Here is a 25,593-nt window from a genome sequence, read left to right on the forward strand (position 1 = left end):
GTCCGCTGCAGTCTCCGCCGCGGCTCAACGCCCAGGAACCGTCTCCCATTGGCCAGGGGGAAGGCGGGACTTCGCGTTTCCGTCTCTCATTGGTTGTCGCTTTCCCGCCGCCGGGGAAAGGGGGCGGGTTCTCCGCCGGGCTCCGCGCTCTGATTGGTTGTTCTGCGCGGAGTGGGAGAGTGGCGGCGGCGGCGCGTTCCCGGCGTGCACCGCGCGGTCGTGAGGGGGCCGGGGGTTGCTGGGGGTACTGGGGGGCACTGGGAGGTACTGGGGGGCACTGGGGGGCACTGGGGGGTACTGGGAGCGCCAGTGTTGGTGGGACTGGGAGTTACCGGGGGGTGCCGGAGCTGGGGGGAGGCACTGGGAGTTACTGGGAGCCCCTGGGCCGTGAGGAGGGGGAAATGAGCCACTGGGAGTGCGTGGGGAGAACTGGGAGTCACTGGGAATATGAGGGGACGGTAACTGGGGGTCCTGGGACCCACTGGGACCTTGAGGGGTGGGGAATGGGAGTCACTGGGGTCGTCTGTGCCTTGAACTGGGAGTCACTGGAACATGAGGGGGCTGTTACTGGGAGTCACTGGGGGGACTGGGGAGCCACTGGGCGATACTGGGAGCCACTGGGAGTATGTGATGTGGAAGTGGGAGTCACTGGGAACATGAGGGGGCTGTTACTGGGAGTCACTGGGGGGACTGGGGAGCCACTGGGCGATACTGGGAGCCACTGGGAGTATGTGATGTGGAAGTGGGAGTCACTGGGAACATGAGGGGGTTGTTACTGGGGGGACTGGGAGCCACTGGGCTATACTGGGAGCCACTGGGAGCATGTGATGTGGAAGTGGGAGTCACTGGGAACATGAGGGGGTTGTTACTGGGGGGACTGGGGAGCCACTGGGCTATACTGGGAGCCACTGGGAGTATGGTTTGGGGAAGTGGGAGTCACTGGGAACATGAGGGGGTTGTTACTGGGGGGACTGGGGAGCCACTGGGCTATACTGGGAGCCACTGGGAGTATGTGATGTGGAAGTGGGAGTCACTGGGAACACGAGGGGGCTGTTACTGGGAGTCTCTGGGGGGACTGGGGAGCCACTGGGCTATACTGGGAGCCACTGGGAGTATGTGATGTGGAAGTGGGAGTCACTGGGAACATGAGGGGGTTGTTACTGGGAGTAACTGGGGGGACTGGGGAGCCACTGGGCGATACTGGGAGCCACTGGGAGAATGTGATGTGGAAGTGGGAGTCACTGGGAACACTAGGGGGTTGTTACTGGGAGTCACTGGGGGGACTGGGAGCCACTGGGAGTATGGGTTGGGGAAGTGGGAGTCACTGGGAACATGAGGGGGTTGTTACTGGGGGGACTGGGGAGCCACTGGGCTATACTGGGAGCCACTGGGAGTATGTGATGTGGAAGTGGGAGTCACTGGGAACACGAGGGGGCTGTTACTGGGAGTCTCTGGGGGGACTGGGGAGCCACTGGGCTATACTGGGAGCCACTGGGAGTATGTGATGTGGAAGTGGGAGTCACTGGGAACATGAGGGGGCTGTTACTGGGAGTCTCTGGGGGGACTGGGGAGCCACTGGGACCATGAGGGGAGGACTGGGGAGCCACTGGGCGATACTGGGAGCCACTGGGAGTTTGGTTTGGGGAAGTGGGAGTCACTGGGAACATGAGGGGGTTGTTACTGGGAGTAACTGGGGGGACTGGGGAGCCACTGGGCTATACTGGGAGCCACTGGGAGTATGTGATGTGGAAGTGGGAGTCACTGGGAACATGAGGGGGTTGTTACTGGGAGTAACTGGGGGGACTGGGGAGCCACTGGGCTATACTGGGAGCCACTGGGAGCATGTGATGTGGATGTGGGAGTCTCTGGGAACGTGAGGGGGTTGTTACTGGGAGTCTCTGGGGGGACTGGGGAGCCACTGGGCTATACTGGGAGCCACTGGGAGCATGTGATGGGGAAGTGGGAGTCACTGGGAATGTGAGAGGATGGTAACTGGGAGTTACTGGAGCCATGGCAGGGGGAACTGGGAATTACTGGGGGGTTACAGGAACTGGTAGTCACTGGTTGTTACTGGGAGTCACTGAGGCTTGGGGGACGGGTACTGGGACTGTGTGTAGAGGGGAGCAGGCCCCCAGTGGGGGTTACTGGGAGGTACGGGGGATAGAGGGGACACTGGGAGTTAGTGGGGAGGGGGGGTTACTGGGACTTACTGGGAGTTGTCCCACCCCAGGGTGCCACCAATGGCCGAGAATCACCCAGAGCCACCAGGTACTGGTGAGCCCTGGATGCCGGGGTCGTCGTGTCCCCCCCACCCCGGACACGTGGGTCCCCCCACCCTGACCCTCCCGGCCCTCCCTGGACACCTGGGTGTCCCCCCCGACACCCACCCTGGACGCCTGGGTCCCCCCACCCCTCCCTGCCCCTGACACCCCCCCCCCCGGACACCTGGGTCCCCCCCACCCCTCCCTGCCCCTGACACCGCCCCCCCCGGACACCTGGGTCCCCCCACCCCTGACACCCCCCTCCCCGGACACCTGGGTCCCCCCCACCCCTCCCTGCCCCTGACACCCCCCCCCGGACACCTGGGTCCCCCCGCCCCTGACACCCCCCCTCCCCGGACACCTGGGTCTCCCCACAACACCCCCCTGGATGCCTGGGTCCCCTCCGGACACTTGGGTCCCCCCACCCTGACCCCACCTGACACCCCCCGGACACCTGGGTCCCCCCACCCTTCCCCCCCCCCCCCCGACACCCCCCCGGGACACTTGGGTCCCCCCACCCTTCCCCCCCCCCCCGACCCCCCCCCGGACACTTGGGTCCCCCCACCCCAACCCCCCTGACACCCCCCAGGACGCCTGGGTCCCCTCACCCCTCCCCCCACCCTTCTCCCTGACCCACCCCCCCCCCCCCGACAGCCCCCCGGACATCTGGGTCCCTCCTGCCCCGCCCAGGTCTGCAGGGTCTCGTCCCCCCATCACACTTCGTGCTCCGCCCCCCCGGCCCCAGTGCCAGGTAAGGCCTCCCAGTGCTCCCAGTAACCTCCCAGTTACCTCCCAGTTACCAATCCTCCCAGTAACCCTCACCAGTGCTCCCAGTAACCCCCCAGTGCACCCAGCTCCTCCTCAGCTCCTCCCTCATTACTCCTGCTGTGCTCTCATGTTCCCAGTAGCTGCCCAGTAACCCCCAGTGCTCCCAGTAACCTCCTAATACCTGCCCCAGGGCTCCCAGTAATCCCCAGTGTTCTCTGTAATCCCCCAGTTTCCCTCTCCAGTGTTCCCCGTAACCTCCCAGTACATCCCAATGCTGCCAGTAGCCCTCCCAGTAAGTCCCCCAGTGTTCCCAGTAACCCCCAGAGCCTGGACACCTTGGTCCCCTTTGACAGGATGCTGGAGGCGGAGCTTGAGGCTGAGAGGAGGAGGGGCCAAGCCTTGGAGGTGGAGCTTGAGGCTGGGAAGAGGCGGGGCCAAGCACTGGAGGTGGAGCTTGAGGCTGAGAGGAGGCGGAGCCAGGCCTTGGAGGCAGAGCTTGAGGCTGAGAGGAGGCGGAGCCAGGCCCTGGAGGTGGAGCTTGAGGCTGAGAGGAGGCGTGGTCAAGCCCAGGGGGCGGAGCCTGGTGGGGGTCAGTCCCCAGAGGAGGTGAGCCCTGGGTCCCCTGGGGTCCATGTCCCCTCCCCTTGGGGACATGATGGCCTTGTCCCCTGTCCCCGCGGTGTCCCCAAGGCGGCCCCCTGTCCCTGCAGTGTCCCCGAGGCATCCCTCTCTTCCCAGGGTATCCCCCCATCCCCACAGTGTCCCTAGGGCGTCCCCCTGTCCCCATGGCATCCCCGAGGTGTCCCTGCAGTGTCCCTGAGGTGTCCCTACAGTGTCTCCAAGGCGTCCCCCTGTTACTTCAGTGTCCCCAGGGTGTCCCCCTGTCCCCATAGTGTTCCCGAGGCGTCCCCCTGTCCCCATGGCGTCCTCCTGCCCCTGCGGTGGCCCCAAGGTGTCCCCCTGTCCCTGCAGTGTCCCTGAGGCATCCCCCTGTCCCCAGGGTGTCCCCCATCCCCGTAGTGTTCCCGAGGCGTCCCCCTGTCCCCAGGGTGTCCCCCATCCCCGTAGTGTTCCTGAGGCGTCCCCCTGTCCCCATGGCGTCCTCCTGCCCCTGCGGTGGCCCCAAGGTGTCCCCCTGTCCCTGCAGTGTCCCTGAGGCATCCCCCTGTCCCCAGGGTGTCCCCCATCCCCGCAGTGTTCCCGAGGCGTCCCCCTGTCTCCAGGGTGTCTCCCTGTCCCTGCAGTGTCCCCAGGGTGTCCCCCTGTCCCTGCAGTGTCCCCACACTGTCCCCATTCCCGCAGTGCCAGGCCACAGTACTGCTCCAGGCCCGGCTCAGCGCCCTCGGCCACATCCTGACCCTGCAGGAGCGTGAACTGGGCCGTGAGGTGGGGCTGGGGAGGGCCCCAGGGTGCCCCTGGGGGGGCTTTTGGGGGCAGGGAGGGACATAGGGTGCCCCTGGGGACCCTTTGGGGTCCTGGGAGGGGTCACATGAGTGCTGGGGGTTGCCCTGGGCAGGGCAATGGGAGGGTCCTGGGGTGCTCAGGGGTGGGCTGAGGAGGTGCTGGGGTGCTGTGGGGGTCTTTGGGGCTCCAGTAGGGTGCTCTTGGGGGAGCTTTTGGGGGCAGAGGGGGACATAAGAGGCCTCTAGGGGCCCTTTGCGGTGCTGGGAGGGGTCACTTGTGTGCTGGGTGGCAATGGGAGGGTCCTGGGGTACTCTGGGGAGAGGCTGGGGTGGGCCTGGGGTGCTTTGGAGGTGTTTGGGGCTCCAATAGGGTGCCGCTGGTGTTTTTTTGGGGGTGTTGGAGGAGCCCTAGGGTGTTGTGAGGTGCCCTTGGGGGGCAATGGGGGAGCCCTGGGGTGCCACAGTGGTCCTGGGGGGCAATTGGTCAACATGAGGAGATGGGGGGGGGAAGCTGTAGGGGTGCTCTGGGGGGGTCCGGGGGTTTCTGAAGTGCTGGGGGGGCACAGGGGTGCTTGGGGGTTCATCTGGCAGACTCTGGGGTGCCACAGGGGGCCCTGGGGGGCCACGGGGGAGCCTGAGGGGCCACGGGGGTGTCCTGGAGGCACAGGATGCTGGGGGGGACTGGGGAGGGGAGGGGTTGGAGCACCCTTGCGGTGCCATAAGGTGCCACTGGGCAGAGGCTTTTAGGGTGTTGGGGGGATGCTGATGTGCAACGGGGAGGTTCTGGGGTGCTGAGGGGGTCTTGGGTGCCCCGAGACACTCACAACTCCCCTCCTACCCCCCCAGCTGCCCCCCCCCGAGGTCCCCATGGCGGTGGCCCCCCCCCGGCTGCAGGCACTTTTGGGGCGCTGGCGGGAGAAGGTCTTCGCCCTCCTGGTGCAGCTGCGGGTGCAGGAGGAGACGCAGCGGGTGCTGCAGGCGCAGGTGGGTGCTTGGATGTCTGGGTCCCATCTTGGGGGTGAGGGGGTGGTCCTGGGTCCCTCTTGAGGGGGCACCCCAACCTCTGGGTCCCTCTCGAGAGGGTGCCTGGGTCCCATCTTGGAGGCTTGGGGGACACCCAGTGTCCTGGGTCCCATCTGGGGGGCTTGGGGGACACCTGGATTCCTGGGTCCCATCACAGGGTGGCACCTGGGTCCCATCTGGGGAGACTCGGGGGCACCCAGAGTCCTGGGTCACTCGTAGGTGGGCGTACCTGGGTCCCATCCTGGGGGCTTGGGGGGCACCCAGAGGCCTGGGTCCCTCCTGAGGGGTGCCTGGGTCCCTCCTGGTGGGGAGTTTGGGGGCGCTCAGACACCTGGGTCCCTCCTGAGGGTGGCATCTGCATCCCATTGGGGGTTTGGGGGCGCCTGGATGCGTGGGTGCCATCTGGGGGGGATTTAGGGGGTGTCCAGACCTCTGGGTTCCTTCTGGGGGGGTGCCTGGGTCCTCACTGGTGGGGTTGGGGGGTGCTCCGATGCCTGGGTCCCTCCTGGGGGTGGCATCTGGGTCCCATTGAGGGGGTTAGGGGGTGTCCAGGCACCCAGGTCCCATCTGGGGGGTGTTTAGGGGGTGCTTAGACACCTGGGTCCCTCCTGGGGGTGGCACCTGGGTCCCATCTAGGGGGGTTGGGTGTGCCTGGATGCCTGAGTCCCTCCTGGGGGTCACCTGTTTCCCTCTGGGGGGGGCTCCCAGGTGCCTGAGTCCCTCCCAGGTGTCACCTGTGTCCCTCTTGGGGGTTCCTGGGTGCCTGGGTCTCTCCTGAGGGGGCACCTGGGTCCCATCTGGGGGGGTTTAAGGGGTGCCCAGACACCTGGGTCCCTCCTGGGGGGCTTGGGGGGTGCTTTGAGACCTGGCTTCCTCCCGGGGGTCACCTGTTTCCCTCTGGGGGGGCTCCTGGGACCCTCCTTGGGGGGGCACCTAGGTCCCATCTAAGGGGTTGAGGGGTGCCCAGACACCTGGGTCCCTCCTAGGGGTGTTCCCAAGTCCCTTCTAGGGGGGTGGGGGGCTTCCTGGATGTCTGGGTCCCTCCTGGGGGGGGCACCTGGGTCCCATCTAGGGGGGTTGGGGGGTGCATGGACACCTGGGTCCCTCCTGGGGGTGTTCCCAAGTCCCTTCTAGGGGGTGGGGGGGGTGGGTCCCAGATGCCTGAGTCCCTCCCAGGGGTCACCTGTTTCCTTCTCGGGGGGCTCCTGGGTGCCTGGTTCCCTCCTGGGAGGCTCCCGGATGCCTGGGTCCCTCAGGTCGGGGCGCTGGGGGCGGCGGTGGCAGCGGGGACGCGCCGGGTGACGCGGCTGGAGCTGAGCCTGCGTGAGAGGGCAGCCACCGCCAAACTGCAGCGTCGGGACACCGAGGTCAGCAGGGACACGGCAGGGACACGTGGTACATGTGGGGACACATGCGGGACATATGGGGACCTGCTGGGGACACAAGGGGGACACATGGGACATATGGGGACCTGCTGTGGACACAGGAGACACACATGGGACATGTTGGGGACCTGCTGGGGACACAGGGACCTACTGGGGACATGGGGGGACATGTGGGACATATGGGGACCTGCTGGGGCCACATGGGGACACACGTGGGACATATGGGGATGTGCTGGGGACATGGGACATATGGGGACCTGCTGGGGACATGGGGATCTGTGGGGGGGCATGCCCAGAAAAAGGGGGGACACACTGAGGACACAGAGAGCCACACTGGGGACACAGGGACACAGAGTGACATGTTCAGGCCATGGGGATGGGTTGGGGTCCCCCTGGGGACATCACGGGGGGCCACTTGGGGAGGTGTTGGGGACATGCTGGGGACACTGGTGACCAGTGGGCTGTGTCCCAGTACCTGGCTGGGGAGGTGGCCCAGAGTAGGGACACGCTGGGGACACGGGAGGTTTTGGGGACAGGGTGGGGACACGGTGGCTCTTGTCCCAGCGCCTGGCGCAGGAGGTGACGCGGCAGCGGGGACGGGCAGAGGCGGCTGAGGAGGCACTGGGGGGACTGGCCCAGGCGGCTGCCAGGTACTGGGAGGAACTGGAGGGACAGGGGACACTGGGAGGGACTGGGGGGGGACTGGAGGAGCACTAAGAAGGACTGGGGGGGAACTGGGCACAGGGAGGGATGAGAGGGAACGGGGAAGAAACTGGAGGGGGGCAACTGGAAGGGACTGGGGGGGGCACTGGGAAGAGCTGGGGGGGACTGGGATAGGGGCCTGGGGGTTACTGGGAGGCACTGGAGACACTGGAAGGGGACTGGGAAGGAACTGAGAGGCCTCTGGCGGGTGGGAGGGGACTGGGATGGGGACACTGAGAGGTCACCAGGGTCCTTGTCCCCCTGTGTCACCATTGTCCCATCCCTGCTGCTCCTGTCCCTGCGTGTGTGTCCCCGTCCCCACGTCCCCCGTGTCATCCCCACATGCCCCGTGTCCCTCAGGCTGGCCGGGGTGGTGACAGCACGCGAGGCTGAGGTGATGGCAGCCACCGGGACCATGGTGACCCTCAGCGCCCGCCTGCGCCGCGCGGGACAGCGGCTCCGCGTCCTCCAGGGTATGGGGACAGGGAGGGGGACATGGGGACAGGGGAGGGGGACATGGGGACACAGGGACAGGGAGTGGGACAGGGGCACGGAGGGGGACATACGGGTCGGGGAGACATAGGGGCAAGTAGGGGGACATGGGGGACAGGGAGGGGGACATGGGGACAGGAGAGGGGGACATGGGGACACAGGGACAGGGAGGAGGACAGGGGGCACGGAGGGGGACATAGGGGCAAGTAGGGGGACATGGGGGACAGGGAGGGGGACATGGGGATAGGGAGGGGGACAGAGGGCACAGAGTTGAGGAGGGGAGGGGGACACAGAAACAAGGAGACAAGGGGGGGGCATGGGGACAGGGAGGGGGACAGGGAAGGGATGGGGACACAAGGACACAAGAAAGGGGACACAGGGAGTGGGACATGAGGTCAAGGAGGGGGACATGGGGACAGGGACACAGGGACAGGTACGTGGGGACAGACATGGTGACAGGCCAGGCGTGAGGACAGGAACAGGATGGCCCCGATGCCACCGTCACCCCTCCTCCGCAGTGGGTGGCCCTGGACTCACCCTGTCCCCAAGGCTGGTGACCCCGGTGTCACCCTGTCCCCTGTCTCCAGGGCTGGTGGCTCCGGCGGTGGCCTTGGACTGGCCACGGTGGCAGCAGGACGCGGCGGGGGACGAGTGAGTGATGGGGGAAGGGCCCGGATACCTGGGTCCACTTTGGGGGGTGTTGAGGGGGACCGTGAGGGTGACATTGGGACCCCAAAGGTGGGGTGGGGACACTGTGGGGGGGGGATATTGGGACCCTAAGAGTAAATTTGGGACCGCAGGGGTGGCAGGAGACGCCCCATCCCTGCTTTTGGGGACTTGTAACGCGGTGGCACTGTCTCCACCCTGCTGGGCCTGACCCACGTCTGGGACCAGGGGTGACACGGTGACGTTGTCCCCAGCCCGGTGGCCGAGGTGACAGGCAACACACATCTTCTCGCAGGGACGACAGCCAGGCTCCGGCAAAGCGGTGAGTGGGGATATGCGGGGAACGATTATTGGGGGGTGAGATTATTGAGGTTGACGTCATCGAGGCTAAAGTTGTATCCGTATTTCATAAAAGTTAACTTCAGAGTGGAATGCGGTTGGTGGGTGGGAAATCGGTGGAGCGGTTGTCACCTACGCGACACCACCTGCGCTTGTAGGTGCGAGGAACACCGAGGGAGCCCGGTGTGCTGATCTAAGGGAGATAACTGGGGGAGGGAAGTGAAGCGAAGGCTTCGTGGCCAAACTCATCCATAAATCCCTGCAGATCTGGGGGCTGGATGGAACCATGCCCGGCCATCGTGCCCTGAGGGTGAACTTTTGCTCATTATCACCTCATTAGAATACTAAAATACACCCCTCCCTCCCAAAGTTACCCGCCTCCGAGTGGAAATTTAGAGAAGCAGCTCGTCATTTTGTGTTTTAGCGCTTTATATTTGCACGTGCTTTGCAGGCGGTGTTTGTCGCCGGCGTGCCGACACGAACCTGTGTTTCTGTTGCTTCGATAAGTGAATCTGGCCGTGAACCGCCATTGGGCACGGCGGGGCTAAAAGTGATCGACCTGTTAGCGAATCCCTCGCGGACTAACAGGAACCTGTATTTCGCTGATGTTGAATCTGGTTGTGAAGGGTTATTGGGCACCATTAGACTAATAGAATCGTAGAATCATTAAGGTTGGAAAAGACCTCAAGGATCATTGAGTCCAACCATCAACACAACATAGAATGGAACTGTAGAATTATTAAGGTTGGAAAAGGCCTCGAGGACCATTGAGTCCAACCATCAACCCAACATAGACTAGAATCGTAGAATTATTGAATTGTTAAGGTTGGAAAAGACCTCAAGGACCATTGAGTCCAACCATCAACACAACATAGAGTGGAATTGTAGAATTATTAAGGTTGGAAAAGGCCTCGAGGATCATTGAGTCCAACCATCAACCCAACATAGACTAGAATTGTAGAATTATTAAGGTTGGAAAAGGCCTCGAGGATCATTGAGTCCAACCATCAACCCAACATAGACTAGAATTGTAGAATTATTAAGGTTGGAAAAGGCCTCGAAGATCATCGAGTCCAACCACCGATGCAACACCACCATCCCTCCCAAACCATGTCCCCAAGCGCCACGTCTACACGTTGTTTGAACCCCCCCAGGGCTGGTGACTCCCCCACCTCTCTGGGCCACCTGTGCCAGGGCCTGACCGCTCTGGCAGGGAAGACATTGTTCCTAATCTCCAACCTAACCCTCCCCTGACGCAGCTTGAGGCCGTTCCCTCTCGTCCTGTCACTGGTGACTTGGGAGCAGAGACCGACCCCCCCCTCACTCCAGCCCCTCTCAGGCAGCTGCAGAGAGCGAGAAGGGCTCCCCTCAGCCCCCTCTTCTCCAGGCTAAACCCCCCCAGCCCCCTCAGCCGCCCCCCAGCACACTTGTGCTCCAGACCCTGCCCCAGCCCCGCTGCCCTTCTCTGGACACGCTCCAGCCCCTCAAGGCCCTTCTTGTCCCGAGGGGCCCAAACCTGAGCCCAGCATTCGAGGTGGGGCCTCCCCAGGGCCGAGCACAGGGGCCCCATCCCTGCCCGGCTCCTGCTGGCCACACCTCTGTTAACACAACACCTTAGGGCCACCCTTCGTGGGGAGGACGCTGGGCAGCGGACGTCACCGGTGGGACGCGAGGGGACGTGTTGGAGACCCAGTGCCACGCTGTGGGTGAGTGGTGGCTTCCCTGTCCCCACCACGGCCTGTCCCTGTCCCCGCAGTGGTGCCCTTGCGGGTGGATGCGGAGGTGAGGCACGGCCAGGTGACAAAGGACGATGTGATGCAGGACGAGGTGGCACGGGGCAAGGTGAGGTGTTTTGGGGACACGGGTGCGGACGTGGGGACACAGGGGACATGGTGGGGGGTGGCTGGAGATGCGAGGAGGCAAGGGGCATGGGGAGGGGGTGACAAGGGAGGGACACCGGTCTGGGAGGGCACTTGGGGACAGGGGTGGCTGCTGTCCTTGTGTCACCCCTCATGTCACCCCCAGGTCACCCCCCACGGAGGCAGGACCGGCCCTTCCCCAGGCAGAGGTAGGTGTGGCCCATGTGGCACCTCTGGGTGTCCTCATGTCCCCCCTGGTGTCCCCCCCCCATGTCCCCGTGTCCCCCCCAGTGTCCTGTGACTCCCTGGGTGCCCCCAGTGTCCCCCCAGCCCCCAAATGTCCCCCAGTGGCCCCCCCATGTCTTCCTAATGTTCCCCCCATGTCCCCCCAGCCCTCCAATGTCCCCAGTGTCTCCCCAGTTTCCCCCCCACCCCAGTCCCCAATGTCCCTTTGTGTCCCCCAGTGTCCCCCAATGTCCCTCCGTGTCCCCCCGCAGCGGCACTAGGCTCCCTTGTGATGCAGCTGCAGGCCCTGGGTGCCGCCATCCTCGGGGACGATGGGGACAACGGTGACCCCTTCTGACCCCTCCGACCTTGCCGCGGATCCAGGCATCCGGGTGAGTCGCCCCCACCACCCCAGCCAGCGGGGAGGAGACCAGTTTGGCCCAGTCCAGCACTGGTGTGACCCACACATCACTTCCCAGACGTCATTCAGCTCCTGCTCAGGTTTATGGCTAATGCAGCTCGTGCCGTGCGTCCCAGGGGAGGGGACGCGGCGGGATACGGAGGGACACGAGGGGACACGGGGAGCACCGGTTCCACGCCGGAGGACGGAGAAGCGCTTGCGTCATCACCCGGGCAGCTCGTTTTACTCGTAGATACACAAATTAACGAGTTATAATCGATGAAACCTCACAAATTCGGTGAATGAGCAAATTCAGGTGATAAACTACTCCGTGCAAAGGGGGATTGAGCCCTTGTTGGTTCGTTATATTTCTTAACGAGCGCGTAAAGTTTAATTTTGAGCGATCCAAACGGACCGTGATGTTTTGGCGGCGGCGGAAGCGGGATCTCTCCCAGCGTTCGTGAAAAGGACTGGCTCCTATTTTCTTCTCATGTAATTCCTGCGCGGGCAGCGGAGGGGAGGCAGCAGAAGCAGGCGGGAGCTAAAATACCTTTTATTGCTGGGAATAAGGTGCCTCTCAACTGGGAGCCCCGAGAAGGACCCCATGTTTCGCTCTCGATTCCTTATATCCAATTTTCAGACCACTCAGATACTCGTTTTTCCACAACGTCGCTTGTTGCCGTCCACTTTGGAGCACTTGTTCACGCCCGCGCCTCGTGAAAAGGCACTTAATGCGTGTTTCTTAGCTGAATTTGCACTATTTTGTTGCAACTTCGCTGCTTTCGGCCCGTTTCGGTTTCTTCTTGACAGCAGACCCTCTTGTAGAGGCGAGATCGCTCTTGGTCAAGCTCTTTTGGGCAGCTCTTTGAAGCCATCTTTACCTCGGAGCTTTTTCTTGTGTAACGTTCCCTCCTTTTGTTTTGTGCGGACTTTAAATTGGAGCAGAATGTTTGTGTCCGTGAATTTGAGCGAGCCAAGTCGAGTAGGTTTGAGTAAACCAACCGAATGTGATCCCTAAACCGAGTAAAACTCCTAATATTTTCAATATCAAACTGATAAATTGTCTCACTGTTGGGGGAATAGAAGGAAATAGATTTGATAACCAGTTCCACTGTTCTCTTCCCTTCGGATTCCTTTCGGATTCGGATCCCTTCGTTCCCTTGTGTTTTGTTTGTGCTACGTTGGGTGAGCCATTGGCTGGTGGGTCGGGCTCACGGGGTTACGTCGGGCTGGCGGCCGGTCGCTAGCGGGGTTCCACAGGGAGCCATCGTGGGGCCGGCGCTCTTTCGTCTCTTTGTTAACGACTTGGATGCAGGGCTGGAAGGAACGCTAATGAAGTTTGCTGGCAACACAAAACTGGGAGGAGCTGTTGACACTCCCGAGGGCAGAGAGGCCCTGCGGAGGGATCCGGACAAATTAAGAGAGCCGGGAAATCGCCAACCATAGGGAGTTAAAGAAAGACAAGAGCCGGGTTTTGCCCCTGGGGCGCAGCAGCCCTGGCTGTACAGACAGGCCGGGGAACGAGGGGCTGGGGAGCGGCTCCGCGGAGAAGGATCTGGGGGTTCTGGTCAACGGCAAGTTGAACACGAGCCACCAGCGTGCCCTGGTAGCCAAGAGGGTCAATCGTGCCCTGGGGGGGCACCGAGCCCTGCATCGCAGCCGGGCGAGGGGGGGGATTGTCCCGCTCTGCCCCGCGCTGGGGCGGCCTCGCCTCAGCGTTCCCTGGGCAGTTTTGGACGCAACAGTTCATTAAGGGTATAAAGCTACCGGAAAGCGTCTAGAGGAGGGCCACGAAGCTGGTGAAGGGTTTAGAGGGGAAACCATACAAGGAGCGGCTGAAGTCCCTTGGTTTCTTCTGCCAGAGGATGTGAGCTTGGAGATAGACGCGAATCTATCAGGACTAAACCTAGACCGGGAATCTAGAGGAAACCAGGGTCGGGGCTTGGTTCAGCGGAAGCACTCGCGGCCGCTGCTCCCACCACGGAGGATCCAAGTCCTGAGGTGACAGTCGTGGTTAATGATTGCCACCGTACAACGTTCCTCGTTGACGCAGGAGTCAACCAAATATTGATGGTAGATGAGGACACCTGCGGAGTTACAAATATGCTGCCAACTGCTGCTCCTCTACCCCACAACAAGCTAGTTAATATTCCACCATCCAAATTAACCTTCTGATGTTAATCGTCCTCTTTCTGGGATGATAAAAGGGCTGGAAGAAGGTTTTCAAGTCTCATCCCCCCCCTCCCCAGCTCTCCAGTATGACCAGTAAAGAAACCTAACGGCAAGTGGAGACTTAACATCTAGATGTTATAGTAGGTGGACGCCCAGCAGAAGCTGTGGAACAGGTTGTGGAGGTGATTATAACGCACCGAGAGTTAACTGAGGTAGAGGAAGGAGACAAATAAGGACCTGGCCAAGAAGTGACATTCTGGGGAGTCAGATGGAGAGGTAGAAGGAAAATGGCTCCTGCTGAGGTCCTACAAGAAATCCAGGGGTTATCCAGCCCTGCAAATAAAGGAGTTAGGTGATGTGACGGGGATTTGAGGATTTTGAGGCACACGTGTTCCATATTTCATAAAATAACGTAACCATTCTATAACTTGACTCAATTAAAATGCAGTCTGGGCATGGACTCCACCCCGTGAAGCAGCCCTGGAGCTTCTAAAGGCCACCATGAATGTGTATCAGTCTTTGAGACCCTTCCACCCTATGCAGCCCCTCTTGTTGCAGAGCCAGGTGGGAGAGATTGGTGGGACTACGGCAACAAGGACCTCTGAGGAGCTCCAAGTCACGGTTCAATGCTCAGCACAATTCCTCAACCTTTGAAGAGCTTCTGGCAGCTTACGGAGGGTTGGGAACAACCGATGCCTCAACTCAGGGAAGAAGCTTAACGTTCCACATGCCAATATCTCCTCTTAAACCTCTTCTTGGTGGGAAACCACCGCCTTTAGGTGTAGCACCTAAGACCACCGTACAGAAGTGGGACTGTGTGTCCATCACAGTTGGCTTGGCTAAGGAGAAGAAAGTTGCTGAATCATAATCATTAAGGTTAGAAAAGACCTCTAAGATCATCATGTCCAACCGTCAACCCAACGCTACCGTGTCTCCATGACCTGAAGTGCCACATCTACACGTTGTTCGAACCCCTCCAGGGTTGGTGACTCCCCCACCTCCAAATTCTCCTCCCTGGGTTGCTCCTGAACGCGATCCCCACCAACCAGATGGTGTCTTACTGATAGGAGCGCTCAGAAAACATCAGGTGAAGGCAAGGAACGGCTGCTGCTGGGTCTGTGGCTGATGGACTCGCGGTAACGGAGCAAGTAGAAGGTTCTGCTCAACCAGCAGCGTTCTAGGACGTGCTACGCAACGGTGAGGAAATTGGGCAAAACTCAATGGGCGGTTGGGGAACGGAGACGTACGGTGAAGAAAATATTGGGAACAAAAAGACCAAATCCTGTCCTACTGCTACAGGGCATGGAGTCGCAGGCTGGAAAAGGACCAATCGGGTGGCCAGATGGACAGATACAGGCAACCAGTGGTAGAAGCGTGACAGGGTTTTCTTTTACCCTGAGTATCGGATGGTTGAACGGCTCCGTGAATGGCGGGGACAGGCGGACCTGCCGTCACCCTGCAGCAAGACCGTGTTGGCCAAGCTCTACGCAACAAGCAGTCCCACCAGTGACCCCACCCGTGGATTTGGTAGTGGTAGGAGTTATCAGAAGTCAACCGCTTCGGGAAGGGAAAGCCCTTTAGGACGCTTGATAAATTGAGTCTATCTCCCCCCGCTCATGACACCAACCTCTGACGGATGATTTATGGTGACTGGAGTTGGGGGAGTAACGAGTTTGGGTAACGTTTTATCCTCCAGGCACCGCGGCAGGTTTGGTGCGGACCCGACGCCACAGATAATGGCTCAACTTTTAAAAATAGAACAACGGTGGCTTGAGCATGGACTTAAACGGACTCCGAAACCCTACGGCGCTTTGAGGAAGGTGGAAGCGTGGCGGAAAGCCGGAAGGTGTTGATTAAACAACAGTGTTAAACGGCAAAACGATGCTAATGAGGGGAGGGACTCACAGGTGACCGTACAAGCCTTGAACTCACAGCAGGCTCCTACGCGTAGTCCCACCGGAGAGAGGTCCGTGAGCTGACCTGACACCAGGAGGATGGTTTGATCACCTCCGGGCAACCAGGAGAACGGGCAAGGAATCAAAACCCATCCCTCCGGAAACGCCGGGTGGGAAAACGCACTTTTGAGGGAGGGGAACACGGGGAACGGCGGGACCAAGATCGCTCCTTCCTGAGGCTTCCACGTGACCCAAGACCTAGGTCTTCCTCCCTCAAAATCATTGATTTCCTAGATGAACAAGCGGAAAAACTGTCCGTGAACCTTCATCCTACGGAAAATGCCCACCTCGGAATCGCAGCGAGCATTTCCCGAGCGCTTCGTTAACACCTGTTGAGGTGTTGCCACCGGAGAAGATGTGGAGGACATCTAAAAAGGCAAGAACCTTCACGCGATGGACAATCCTAACGCTCCCGTGGGGAAATCTGGCGTTCCCTCACAGAAATCTCGATGGATAAGCAAGGAAGTCCAGTTAACCCATCGTGTCCCAGTTAGTGACGTCGATACAGGGACCCGACGTACCCAGAACCCACCGGTGGGGTGGTCGGAACCGAGGTGTCAACATGCGGGTGCCACCATGTAGATGACATGTGACACCATGTAGATGACAGTGCCGGCCCAGTTTGGCCCTGGTGGGACCTCATGTCTCCATGTGTCACCATGTAGATGACAGTGCCGGCCCAGTTTGGCACTGGTGGGACCTCATGTCTCCATGTGTCACCTAGTAGATGACAGTGCCGGCCCAGTTTGGCCCTGGTGGGACCTCATGTCTCCATGTGTTACCATGTAGATGACAGTGCCGGCCCAGTTTGGCCCTGGTGGGACCCCATGTCTCCATGTGTCACCTCGTAGATGACAGTGCCAGCCCAGTTTGGCCCTGGTGGGACCTCATGTCTCCATGTGTCACCTAGTAGATGACAGTGCCGGCCCAGTTCGGCCCTGGTGGGACCTCATGTCTCCATGTGTCACCATGTAGATGACAGTGCCGGCCCAGTTTGGCCCTGGTGGGACCTCATGTCTCCATGTGTCACCATGTAGATGACAGTGCCAGCCCAGTTTGGCCCTGGTGGGACCTCATGTCTCCATGTGTCACCTAGTAGATGACAGTGCCGGCCCAGTTTGGCCCTGCTGGGACCCCATGTCTCCATGTGTCACCTCGTAGATGACAGTGCCGGCCCAGTTTGGCCCTGGTGGGACCCCATGTCTCCATGTGTCACCTCGTAGATGACAGTGCCAGCCCAGTTTGGCCCTGGTGGGACCTCATGTCTCCATGTGTCACCTAGTAGATGACAGTGCCGGCCCAGTTTGGCCCTGGTGGGACCTCATGTCTCCATGTGTCACCATGTAGATGACAGTGCCAGCCCAGTTTGGCCCTGGTGGGACCTCATGTCTCCATGTGTCACCATGTAGATGACAGTGCTGGCCCAGTTTGGCCCTGGTGGGACCTCATGTCTCCATGTGTCACCTAGTAGATGACAGTGCCGGCCCAGTTCGGCCCTGCTGGGACCCCATGTCTCCATGTGTCACCATGTAGATGACAGTGCCGGCCCAGTTTGGCCCTGGTGGGACCCCATGTCTCCATGTGTCACCATGTAGATGACAGTGCCGGCCCAGTTTGGCCCTGCTGGGACCCCATGTCTCCATGTGTCACCATGTAGATGACAGTGCCGGCCCAGTTTGGCCCTGGTGGGACCCCATGTCTCCATGTGTCACCTAGTAGATGACAGTGCCGGCCCAGTTTGGCCCTGGTGGGACCTCATGTCTCCATGTGTCACCCCGTGGATGACAGTGCTGGCCCAGTTTGGCACTGGTTGGACCCCATATCTCCATGTGTCACCATGTAGATGACAGTGCTGGCCCAGTTTGGCCCTGCTGGGACCCCATGTCTCCATGTGTCACCATGTAGATGACAGTGCCGGCCCAGTTTGGCCCTAGTGGGAGGCCATGTCTCCATGTGTCACCATGTAGGTGACAGTGCCGGCCCAGTTTGGCCCTGCTGGGACCCCATGTCTCCATGTGTTACCCCGTCGATGACAGTGCCGGCCCAGTTTGGCCCTGGTGGGACCTCATGTCTCCATGTGTCACCCCGTGGATGACAGTGCTGGCCCAGTTTGGCACTGGTTGGACCCCATATCTCCATGTGTCACCATGTAGATGACAGTGCCAGCCCAGTTTGGCCCTGGTGGGACCTCATGTCTCCATGTGTCACCTAGTAGATGACAGTGCCGGCCCAGTTTGGCCCTGGTGGGACCTCATGTCTCCATGTGTCACCATGTAGATGACAGTGCCGGCCCAGTTTGGCCCTGGTGGGACCTCATGTCTCCATGTGTCACCATGTAGATGACAGTGCCAGCCCAGTTTGGCCCTGGTGGGACCTCATGTCTCCATGTGTTACCCCGTAGATGACAGTGCCGGCCCAGTTTGGCCCTGGTGGGACCCCATGTCTCCATGTGTCACCATGTAGATGACAGTGCCAGCCCAGTTTGGCCCAGTTTGGCCCTGGTGGGACCCCATGTCTCCATGTGTCACCCTGTAAATGACAGTGCCAGCCCAGTTTGGCCCTGGTGGGACCTCATGTCTCCATGTGTCACCCTGTAAATGACAGTGCCAGCCCAGTTTGGCCCAGTTTGGCCCTGGTGGGACCTCATGTCTCCATGTGTCACCCCGTGGATGACAGTGCTGGCCCAGTTTGGCACTGGTGGGAGGCCATGTCTCCATGTGTCACCCCGTCGATGGCAGTGCTGTCCCAGTTTGGCCCAGTTTGGCACTGGTGTACCCCCGTGGCACCATATAGGTGACAGTACCACCCCAGTTTGGCCCAGTACCACACTGGTGGGACCCCACATCACCCTGTGTCACTTCCCAGGGGGCAGTGCCATCCCAGTTTGGCCCTGGTGGGACCCCACTTCCCCCCGTGTCACCCCATAGGTGACAGGACCATCCCAGTATGGACCAGTCCCACACTGGTGGGGCCCTCCCGTGTCACCTGCCAGGTGGCAGAGCCATCCCAGTTTAGCCCAGTCACTTACTGGTTCTCCCCATCCCAGTGACCCAACGCTTTATTTCTTTTTACAGCTTTGCCCCTTTTCCGCCCCATTTCAGCCCATTAAATCTCGTGCGGTGACATCACCGGTGGCAGCGTGTCCTGTCTGGGGGGTGGCACTTTGGGACACCAGTGTCCCTGCTATTGGGGAGGGGGATGTCCCCAAGGACAGGAGGGTCCTGGGGGTACACAGGGTCCCCCCAAGGGGATAGGAGTGTCCCCAGGAGGGGCTGGGGGGGGACACTAGGGCCCCCCAAGGGGACAGGGGGCTCCCCAGGAGAGGGGGGACAGACACTGGGGACCCCAAGGGGATGGGGGTGTCCCCAGGAGGGGCTGGGGGGGGACACTGGGGCCCCCCAAGGGGACAGGGTGTTCCCAGGGGTGGCTGCGGGCAGGCAGAGGGACCCGGGGGCGGCCGCTCCCGTTGCCAGGGTGACGCAGGGCAACGCCTGCCCCGCCCCACGCACCGCTATTGGCTGCCGCCCTCATCCCCGTGTGTGCTGATTGGCCCGTCTTGCACCGGAAGCGGAAGTGAGAGTAGGGCGGGGACTGGAGCCCAAATTTGGGCGGGGGGCGGAGGGGGAGTCGATGCTCTTAACTGGGAGCTGGGCCCAAACTGGGAAAGTACCTTACACTAGAACAGAGCCCTGAGCCGGGTCCAGAGCCCTGAGCCAGGCCTAGGGCCCTGAGCTGGAACAGAGTTGTCACCTGGCCTGGGAGCTGAACTGGGTCAGGAACTGAGCTTGGCCAGTGTTAAGAGGGCCAGAGCCTGAGGTGGGCCTAGAGCCCTGAGCTGGGCCAGAGCCTGAACTGGGCCAGGACCTTAAAAGGGGCCAAGAGCCCTGAATTGGGCCAGAGCCCTGGAGCTGGGCCAAGAGCCCTGAACTGGGCCAGGACCTGATCTGAGCTGGGAGCTGAGCTGCACCTAGAGCCCTGATATGGGCCAAGAGCTGAAATGGGCCAGAACCTTAAGAGGGCCAAGGGCCCTGAACTGGGCCAGGACCTGATCTGGGCCAGAGCCTAAGTTGGACTGGGACTTTAACTGTGCCTAGAGCCCTGAACTGGGGCCAGGACCTGATCTGGGCTGGGAGCTGAGCTGCACCTAGAGCTCTAAACAGGCCAGAGCCCTGATCTGGGCCAGAGCCTAAGCTGGGCTGGGACTTGAGCTGCGCCTAGAGCCCTGAACTGGGGCCAGAGCCCTGAGCTCAGCTGGGAGGTGAACTGGGGCCTAGGGCCCTGAACTGAGACCAGAGCTTCATCTGGGCCAGACCCTAAATCATTCCCTGCCCCTCCCACACCCCTCTACCCTCCCCCCCCTCACTCGCAGGCCCAGCACCCCCCTCCCCAACGAGCCCCCTGACAGAGCGGCCGATGTTTAGCCAAACCACTCCGCAGGCGGAAGCGCCGGCCGCAGCGCTCGCAGGCCCGCCCGGCGCCGTCGTGGGTCTTCATGTGCTCCGTCAAATGATGTTTCAGCTTAAACCGCTTGTGACAGGCGGCGCAGGCGAAGGGACGCAAGCTGAAGGTCAACATGATGTGTCGATCCCGCTTGGGTTTGACGGCGAACCGTTTACCACACAGGCAACCGAAACGTTTACCGTCCGGAGCCGCTCCTAACTTCACCGGGGCGTGGAGGGCTTGACCTCGGCCCAGGATCTCATTCCCGTGAAGGTCCACCGGCTTCCAAGATGGTTGCGGGAAGACGGCCGACCCGCCGGTTGTCATCATCGTACCGCTGGTCGTCACCGTCGTCCCGCTGCCGCCTGACGGGATGACGTAGCTCACCTCCGCCGGCACGAAGCCGCCCGCCAACTCCGCCGCCGGCAGGAGGCCCTCAACGGCGGCGGCGGCGTCACCCGCCTCCTGCTTGATGTAGAAGATTTTGGGTGGCTCATGGGCGTCTCCGGGTGCCCCGTCTTCCTCTTCCTCTTCCTCCAGCACGATTTGGAGGGCGTCGGTGGGGCGGTGACGGCGTTGGTGCCCACCCTCTTCTTCCTCTTCTTCTTCTTCTTCTTCCTCCTCCTCCACGCAGATTTTGAGGACCTCCTCACCGGCATCCTTCAGGAGGGAGCTGAGGGACGACGTCGCCGCTGGCGTCATGTCAGCGGCCACGCGGATTTTGAGGACCTCCTCACCCCCCTCCTTGGCGAAAGATGGCGTCGCTGCGTCGCCACCACGGGTGACCCACGAAGAGCCGTCACCACCGCGCGCAGGCCACGATGATGAGGACGACGAAGAGCCGTCACCACCACGGGTGGACCACGAGGATCCTCCATCACCAGCGCGGGTGGGACACAACGAGCCGTCGCCACCGCGCGCGGTCCACGAGGATGACGAAGACCCATCGCCACTGCGGGTGGGCCACGATGACGCTCCGTCACCACCGCGGGTGGGACATGATGACCCATCTCCACCGCGGGTGGGCCACGACGACGCTCCGTCTCCACCGTGGGTGCTACACGAAGATCCATCCCCACGGTTGGTCCATGACGACCCTCCATCTCCACCATGAGTGGTACACGTAGACCCGTCTCCACCGCGGATGGTCCAGGATGATGATGAAGACCCATCTCCACCACGGGTGGTCCATGATGATGAAGCCTCACCGCCGCGGCCAATCGATGATGCTGACGTCACTTCGCTGCCCCGCCCAGCCCACCGACACACCCCACCCTCCAATTCCCTCAGGATCTCCGAGCACTGATCCACCACGTGCCACATCTGGAGACCGCTGGCCACCAAGAGATGACCAGGCAGGGCCTCCAACAGCAACGACAAGCGTCCCGAGTAGATGAGATGAAGGAGCCCCTCAAAGGCATCGGGGTCGATGGCGGGGGGCAGCAGCAAGCGCCCCCCATCCTGCAGCAGCAGCTTGTCGTGGAAGAACGGTGACGCGGCGGCCAGGACGCTCTTGTGGGCTGGGAAGATCCGGCCGCCCACGTGGACAGCCACGTCGCAGAACTTCCCTTCCAACCGTAGGCGGTTGAGGGATTCCAGCAGCGCCGCTGCGTGCTGGGGGAAGGAGATCTGCACCCGGCCCCCCTCCGCCGCCATCCTCCCCGCGACGAGTCTGCGGGGACAGGTCTGTCACATGGGACAGGGGGCAACTGGTTGCCCGCTTGGGTTCCCAGTTGACCCCTCAGTTGCCCAGTGGCCCAATGAAAAGTCTGTTGCCCCCTTGGGTGCCCAGTTGCCCCCTTAGGCACACTCTTGACCCTGAGGGCAATCAGTTGCCCCATAAACTGCTCTACTGACCCCTTGGGCACCCTGTTGCCCCCTTGGGTGCCCAGTTGCCCAATGAATGTTCTACTGACCCACTGGGTGCCCAGTTGCTCCCTCGTGTGCCCAGTTGTCCAATGAACATTCTGTTGCCCCCTTGGGTGTCCAGTTGCCCCATGAACTGTTCTACTGATCCGTGGGATGCTTTAAGCCCCCTTGGACATGCAGTTGCCCCATGAACTGCTCTACTGACCCATGGGGGTGCCCAGTTGCCCCCCTGGGTGACTGGTTGCCCTATAAGGTGCCCTGTTGCCCCACAGGATATTTTAGGACCCCCTTGGGTGCCCAGCTGCCCCTTGAACTGCTCTACTGACCCCTCAGACACCCTGTTGCCCCCCTCGGACACCCAGTTGCCCAGCTGAATGTTCTACTGAGCTCTGGGGGCACCCAGTTGCCCCAATGGGTGCCCAGTTGCCCAATAAACAGTCTACTGACCCACTGGTGCCCTGTTGCCCCCCTGCGTGCCCAGTTGCCCCATGAACTGCTCTACTGACCCCTCGGGGAGCCTGTTGCCCCCTCAGACACCCAGTTGCCCAAATAAATGTTCTACTGAGCTATGGGGGTGCCCTGTTGCCCCGTGGGGTTCTTTAGGACCCCCTTGGGTGCCCGGTTGCCCCCTGGGGTGTCCAGTTGCCCCATGGGGTACTTTAGGATCCCCTTGGGTGCCTGGTTGCCCCTCCTTGGGTGTCCAGTTGCCCCGTGGGGTTCTTTAGGATCCCCTTGGGTGCATGGTTTCCCCCCTTGGGTGCCCGGTTTCCCCCCCCTTGGGTGCCTGGTTGCCCTCCTTGGGTGTCCAGTTGCCCCGTGGGGTTCTTTAGGACCCCCTTGGGTGCCTGGTTGCCCTCCTTGGGTGCCTGGTTGCCCAATGGGGTTCTTTAGGATCCCCTTGGGTGCCCAGTTGCCCACCTTGGGTGCCCAGTTGCCCTCCTTGGGTGCCCGGTTGCCCCGTGGGGTTCTTTATGACCCCTTGAGTGCCCGGTTTCCCCCCCTTGGGTGCCCGGTTGCCCTCCTTGGGTGCCTGGTTGCCCTCCTTGGGTGCCCGGTTGCCCCATGGGGTTCTTTACGACCCCCTTGGGTGCCGGGTTGCCCCCCCTGGGGTGCCCAGTTGCCCTCCTTGGGTGCCTGGTTGTCCTCCTTGGGTGTCCAGTTGCCCCCTGCGGTTCCTTACGACCCCCTTGGGTGCCTGGTTGCCCTCCTTGGGTGCCCAGTTGCCCCGTGGGGTTCTTTAGGATCCCCTTGGGTGCCTGGTTTCCCCCCTTGGGTGCCTGGTTGCCCCCCTTGGATGCCTGGTTGCCCTCCTTGGGTGCCTGGTTGCCCAGTTGCCCTCCTTGGGTGCCCAGTTGCCCCGTGGGGTTCTTTAGGACACTCTTGGGTGCCCAGTTTCTCCTTGGGTGCCTGGTTGCCCCCCTTGGGTGCCCAGTTGACCTCCTTGGGTGCCTGGTTGCCCTCCTTGGGTGCCCAGTTGCCCAATGGGGTTCTTTAGGACCCCCTTGGGTGCCTGGTTGCCCCCCTTGGGTGCGCGGTTGCCCTCCCTGGGTGCCCGGTTGCCCCCTGGGGTGTCCAGTTGCCCCGTGGGGTTCTTTAGGCTCCCCTTGGGTGCCTGGTTTCCCCCCTTGGGTGCCCGGTTTCCCCCCCCTTGGGTGCCCGGTTGCCCTCCTTGGGTGCCTGGTTGCCCCGTGGGGTTCTTTATGACCCCCTTGGGTGCCTGGTTGCCCCATGGTGTTCTTTAGGACCCCCTTGGGTCCTGGTTGCCCCCCTTGGGTGCCTGGTTGCCCTCCTTGGGTGCCCAGTTGCCCCGTGGGGTGTCCAGTTGCCCCGTGGGGTTCTTTAGGCTCCCCTTGGGTGCCTGGTTTCCCCCCCCTTGGGTGCCCGGTTGCCCTCCTTGGGTGCCTGGTTGCCCCGTGGGGTTCTTTACGACCCCCTTGGGTGCCTGGTTGCCCTCCTTGGGTGCCCAGTTGCCCCGTGGGGTTCTTTAGGATCCCACCTGGTTGCCCCCCTTGGGTGCCCAGTTGCCCAATGGGGTTCTTTAGGACCCCCTTGGGTGCCTGGTTGCCCCCCTTGGGTGCGCGGTTGCCCTCCCTGGGTGCCCGGTTGCCCCCTGGGGTGTCCAGTTGCCCCGTGGGGTTCTTTAGGCTCCCCTTGGGTGCCTGGTTTCCCCCCTTGGGTGCCCGGTTTCCCCCCCCTTGGGTGCCCGGTTGCCCTCCTTGGGTGCCTGGTTGCCCCATGGTGTTCTTTAGGACCCCCTTGGGTCCTGGTTGCCCCCCTTGGGTGCCTGGTTGCCCTCCTTGGGTGCCCAGTTGCCCCGTGGGGTGTCCAGTTGCCCCATGGGGTTCTTTAGGCTCCCCTTGGGTGCCTGGTTTCCCCCCCCCTTGGGTGCCCGGTTGCCCTCCTTGGGTGCCTGGTTGCCCCGTGGGGTTCTTTACGACCCCCTTCGGTGCCTGGTTGCCCTCCTTGGGTGCCCAGTTGCCCCGTGGGGTTCTTTAGGATCCCCTTGGGTGCCTGGTTGCCCCCCTTGGGTGCCTGGTTGCCCAATGGTGTTCTTTAGGATCTCCTTGGGTGCCTGGTTGCCCCCCTTGGGTGCCTGGTTGCCCAATGGTGTTCTTTAGGATCTCCTTGGGTGCCTGGTTGCCCCCCTTGGGTGCCTGGTTGCCCAATGGTGTTCTTTAGGATCTCCTTGGGTGCCTGGTTGCCCTCCTTGGGTGCCCAGTTGCCGTCCTTGGGTGTCCAGTTGCCCCGTGGGGTTCTTTAGGATCCCCTTGGGTGCCTGGTTTCCCCCCTTGGGTGCCTGGTTTCCCTCCTTGGGTGCCTGGTTGCCCTCCTTGGGTGCCCAGTTGCCCCATGGGGTTCTTTAGGACCCCCTTGGGTGCCCAGTTGCCCTCCTTGGGTGCCTGGTTGCCCTCCTTGGGTGTCCAGTTGCCCCCTGTGGTTCCTTACGACCCCCTTGGGTGCCTGGTTGCCCTCCTTGGGTGCCCAGTTGCCCCCTGGGGTGTCCAGTTGCCCCTTGGGGTTCTTTAGGCTCCCCTTGGGTGCCTGGTTTCCCCCCTTGGGTGCCCGGTTTCCCCCCCCTTGGGTGCCTGGTTGCCCTCCTTGGGTGCCCGGTTGCCCCATGGGGTTCTTTACGACCCCCTTGGGTGCCCGGTTTCCCCCCCTTGGGTGCCTGGTTGCCCTCCTTGGGTGCCTGGTTGCCCAATGGGGTTCTTTCGGGCCCCCCCCCCCTTGGGTGCCCGGTTGCCCCCTGAACCATTCCATCACCCCATGGGGTGCCCCGTTCCACCCCCTCTCCGAGGACACCCTGTTGCCCCTTGGGGTGCCCCGCTGCCCCGGGGGAGGCGGGAGGGTCCTGTCGCCCCGGGGCCGCCCCGCTGTCCCCCACCGGCCCCGCCCCCGCCTCCCCCCGGTTCGCTCCATCGCTGCCCCCCAACCCCACAAGACCCCCCCCAACCCCACAAGACCACCCTCCCCCCGCACCCCCGAGAACCCCCCGCACCCCCGGGAACCCCCCCGCTCTCCGTTCCCATCACGTGACCGCGCGCCCCGCGCTCACCCCCGGCCGCCGCCGGCGCCTCCGAGCGATGACGTCATCGCCAAAGCCCCGCCCGTGCCTAGCGGGCAGAGCGGTGAC

The 25,593-nt window shown here is 62.1% G+C and overlaps 2 protein-coding genes and 1 long non-coding RNA gene across 29 annotated transcripts; 1 reads left to right on the forward strand and 2 right to left on the reverse strand.

The window, feature by feature from the left end:
* The first annotated feature begins 158 nt into the window (after nt 1-158).
* Nucleotides 159-12,568, forward strand: LOC142051011 (coiled-coil alpha-helical rod protein 1-like). 27 transcript variants are annotated; one of them, XM_075080220.1, is made up of 15 exons: nt 160-216; nt 2,231-2,268; nt 2,952-3,012; nt 3,383-3,635; nt 4,332-4,415; nt 5,279-5,416; nt 6,712-6,822; nt 7,405-7,490; nt 7,903-8,015; nt 8,622-8,685; nt 8,955-9,022; nt 10,796-10,881; nt 11,065-11,107; nt 11,396-11,515; nt 11,603-12,568. In XM_075080220.1, the coding sequence occupies exons 2-14, from the start codon at nt 2,241-2,243 to the stop codon at nt 11,479-11,481; spliced, it is 1,221 nt and encodes a 406-aa protein (XP_074936321.1). In that variant the 5' UTR covers nt 160-216; nt 2,231-2,240; the 3' UTR covers nt 11,482-11,515; nt 11,603-12,568. The 27 variants fall into 27 exon arrangements, 22 of the variants coding, with proteins under 22 accessions (XP_074936312.1, XP_074936321.1, XP_074936322.1 ...); XM_075080221.1 differs by having other exon boundaries at nt 161-216; nt 11,625-12,568; XM_075080211.1 differs by having other exon boundaries at nt 159-216; nt 8,553-8,685; nt 11,396-12,568.
* Nucleotides 12,569-18,692: 6,124 nt separating this feature from the next.
* Nucleotides 18,693-19,987, reverse strand: LOC142051013 (uncharacterized). Its single transcript, XR_012658253.1, has 2 exons — nt 19,767-19,987; nt 18,693-19,572 (listed from the first exon to the last, which is right to left on the reverse strand). It is a non-coding gene; the product is annotated as an uncharacterized LOC142051013 (long non-coding RNA).
* A 2-nt stretch (nt 19,988-19,989) lies between these two features.
* ZBTB9 (zinc finger and BTB domain containing 9) lies at nt 19,990-25,593 on the reverse strand. Its single transcript, XM_075080228.1, has 2 exons — nt 25,516-25,593; nt 19,990-21,762 (listed from the first exon to the last, which is right to left on the reverse strand). Exons 1-2 carry the CDS (start codon nt 25,551-25,553, stop codon nt 20,010-20,012), a joined length of 1,791 nt encoding a protein of 596 aa, XP_074936329.1. The 5' UTR covers nt 25,554-25,593; the 3' UTR covers nt 19,990-20,009.

This window comes from Phalacrocorax aristotelis, unplaced genomic scaffold (genome assembly GCF_949628215.1).
Source record: "Phalacrocorax aristotelis unplaced genomic scaffold, bGulAri2.1 scaffold_209, whole genome shotgun sequence".
NCBI classification, from domain to species: Eukaryota; Metazoa; Chordata; class Aves; order Suliformes; family Phalacrocoracidae; genus Phalacrocorax; species Phalacrocorax aristotelis.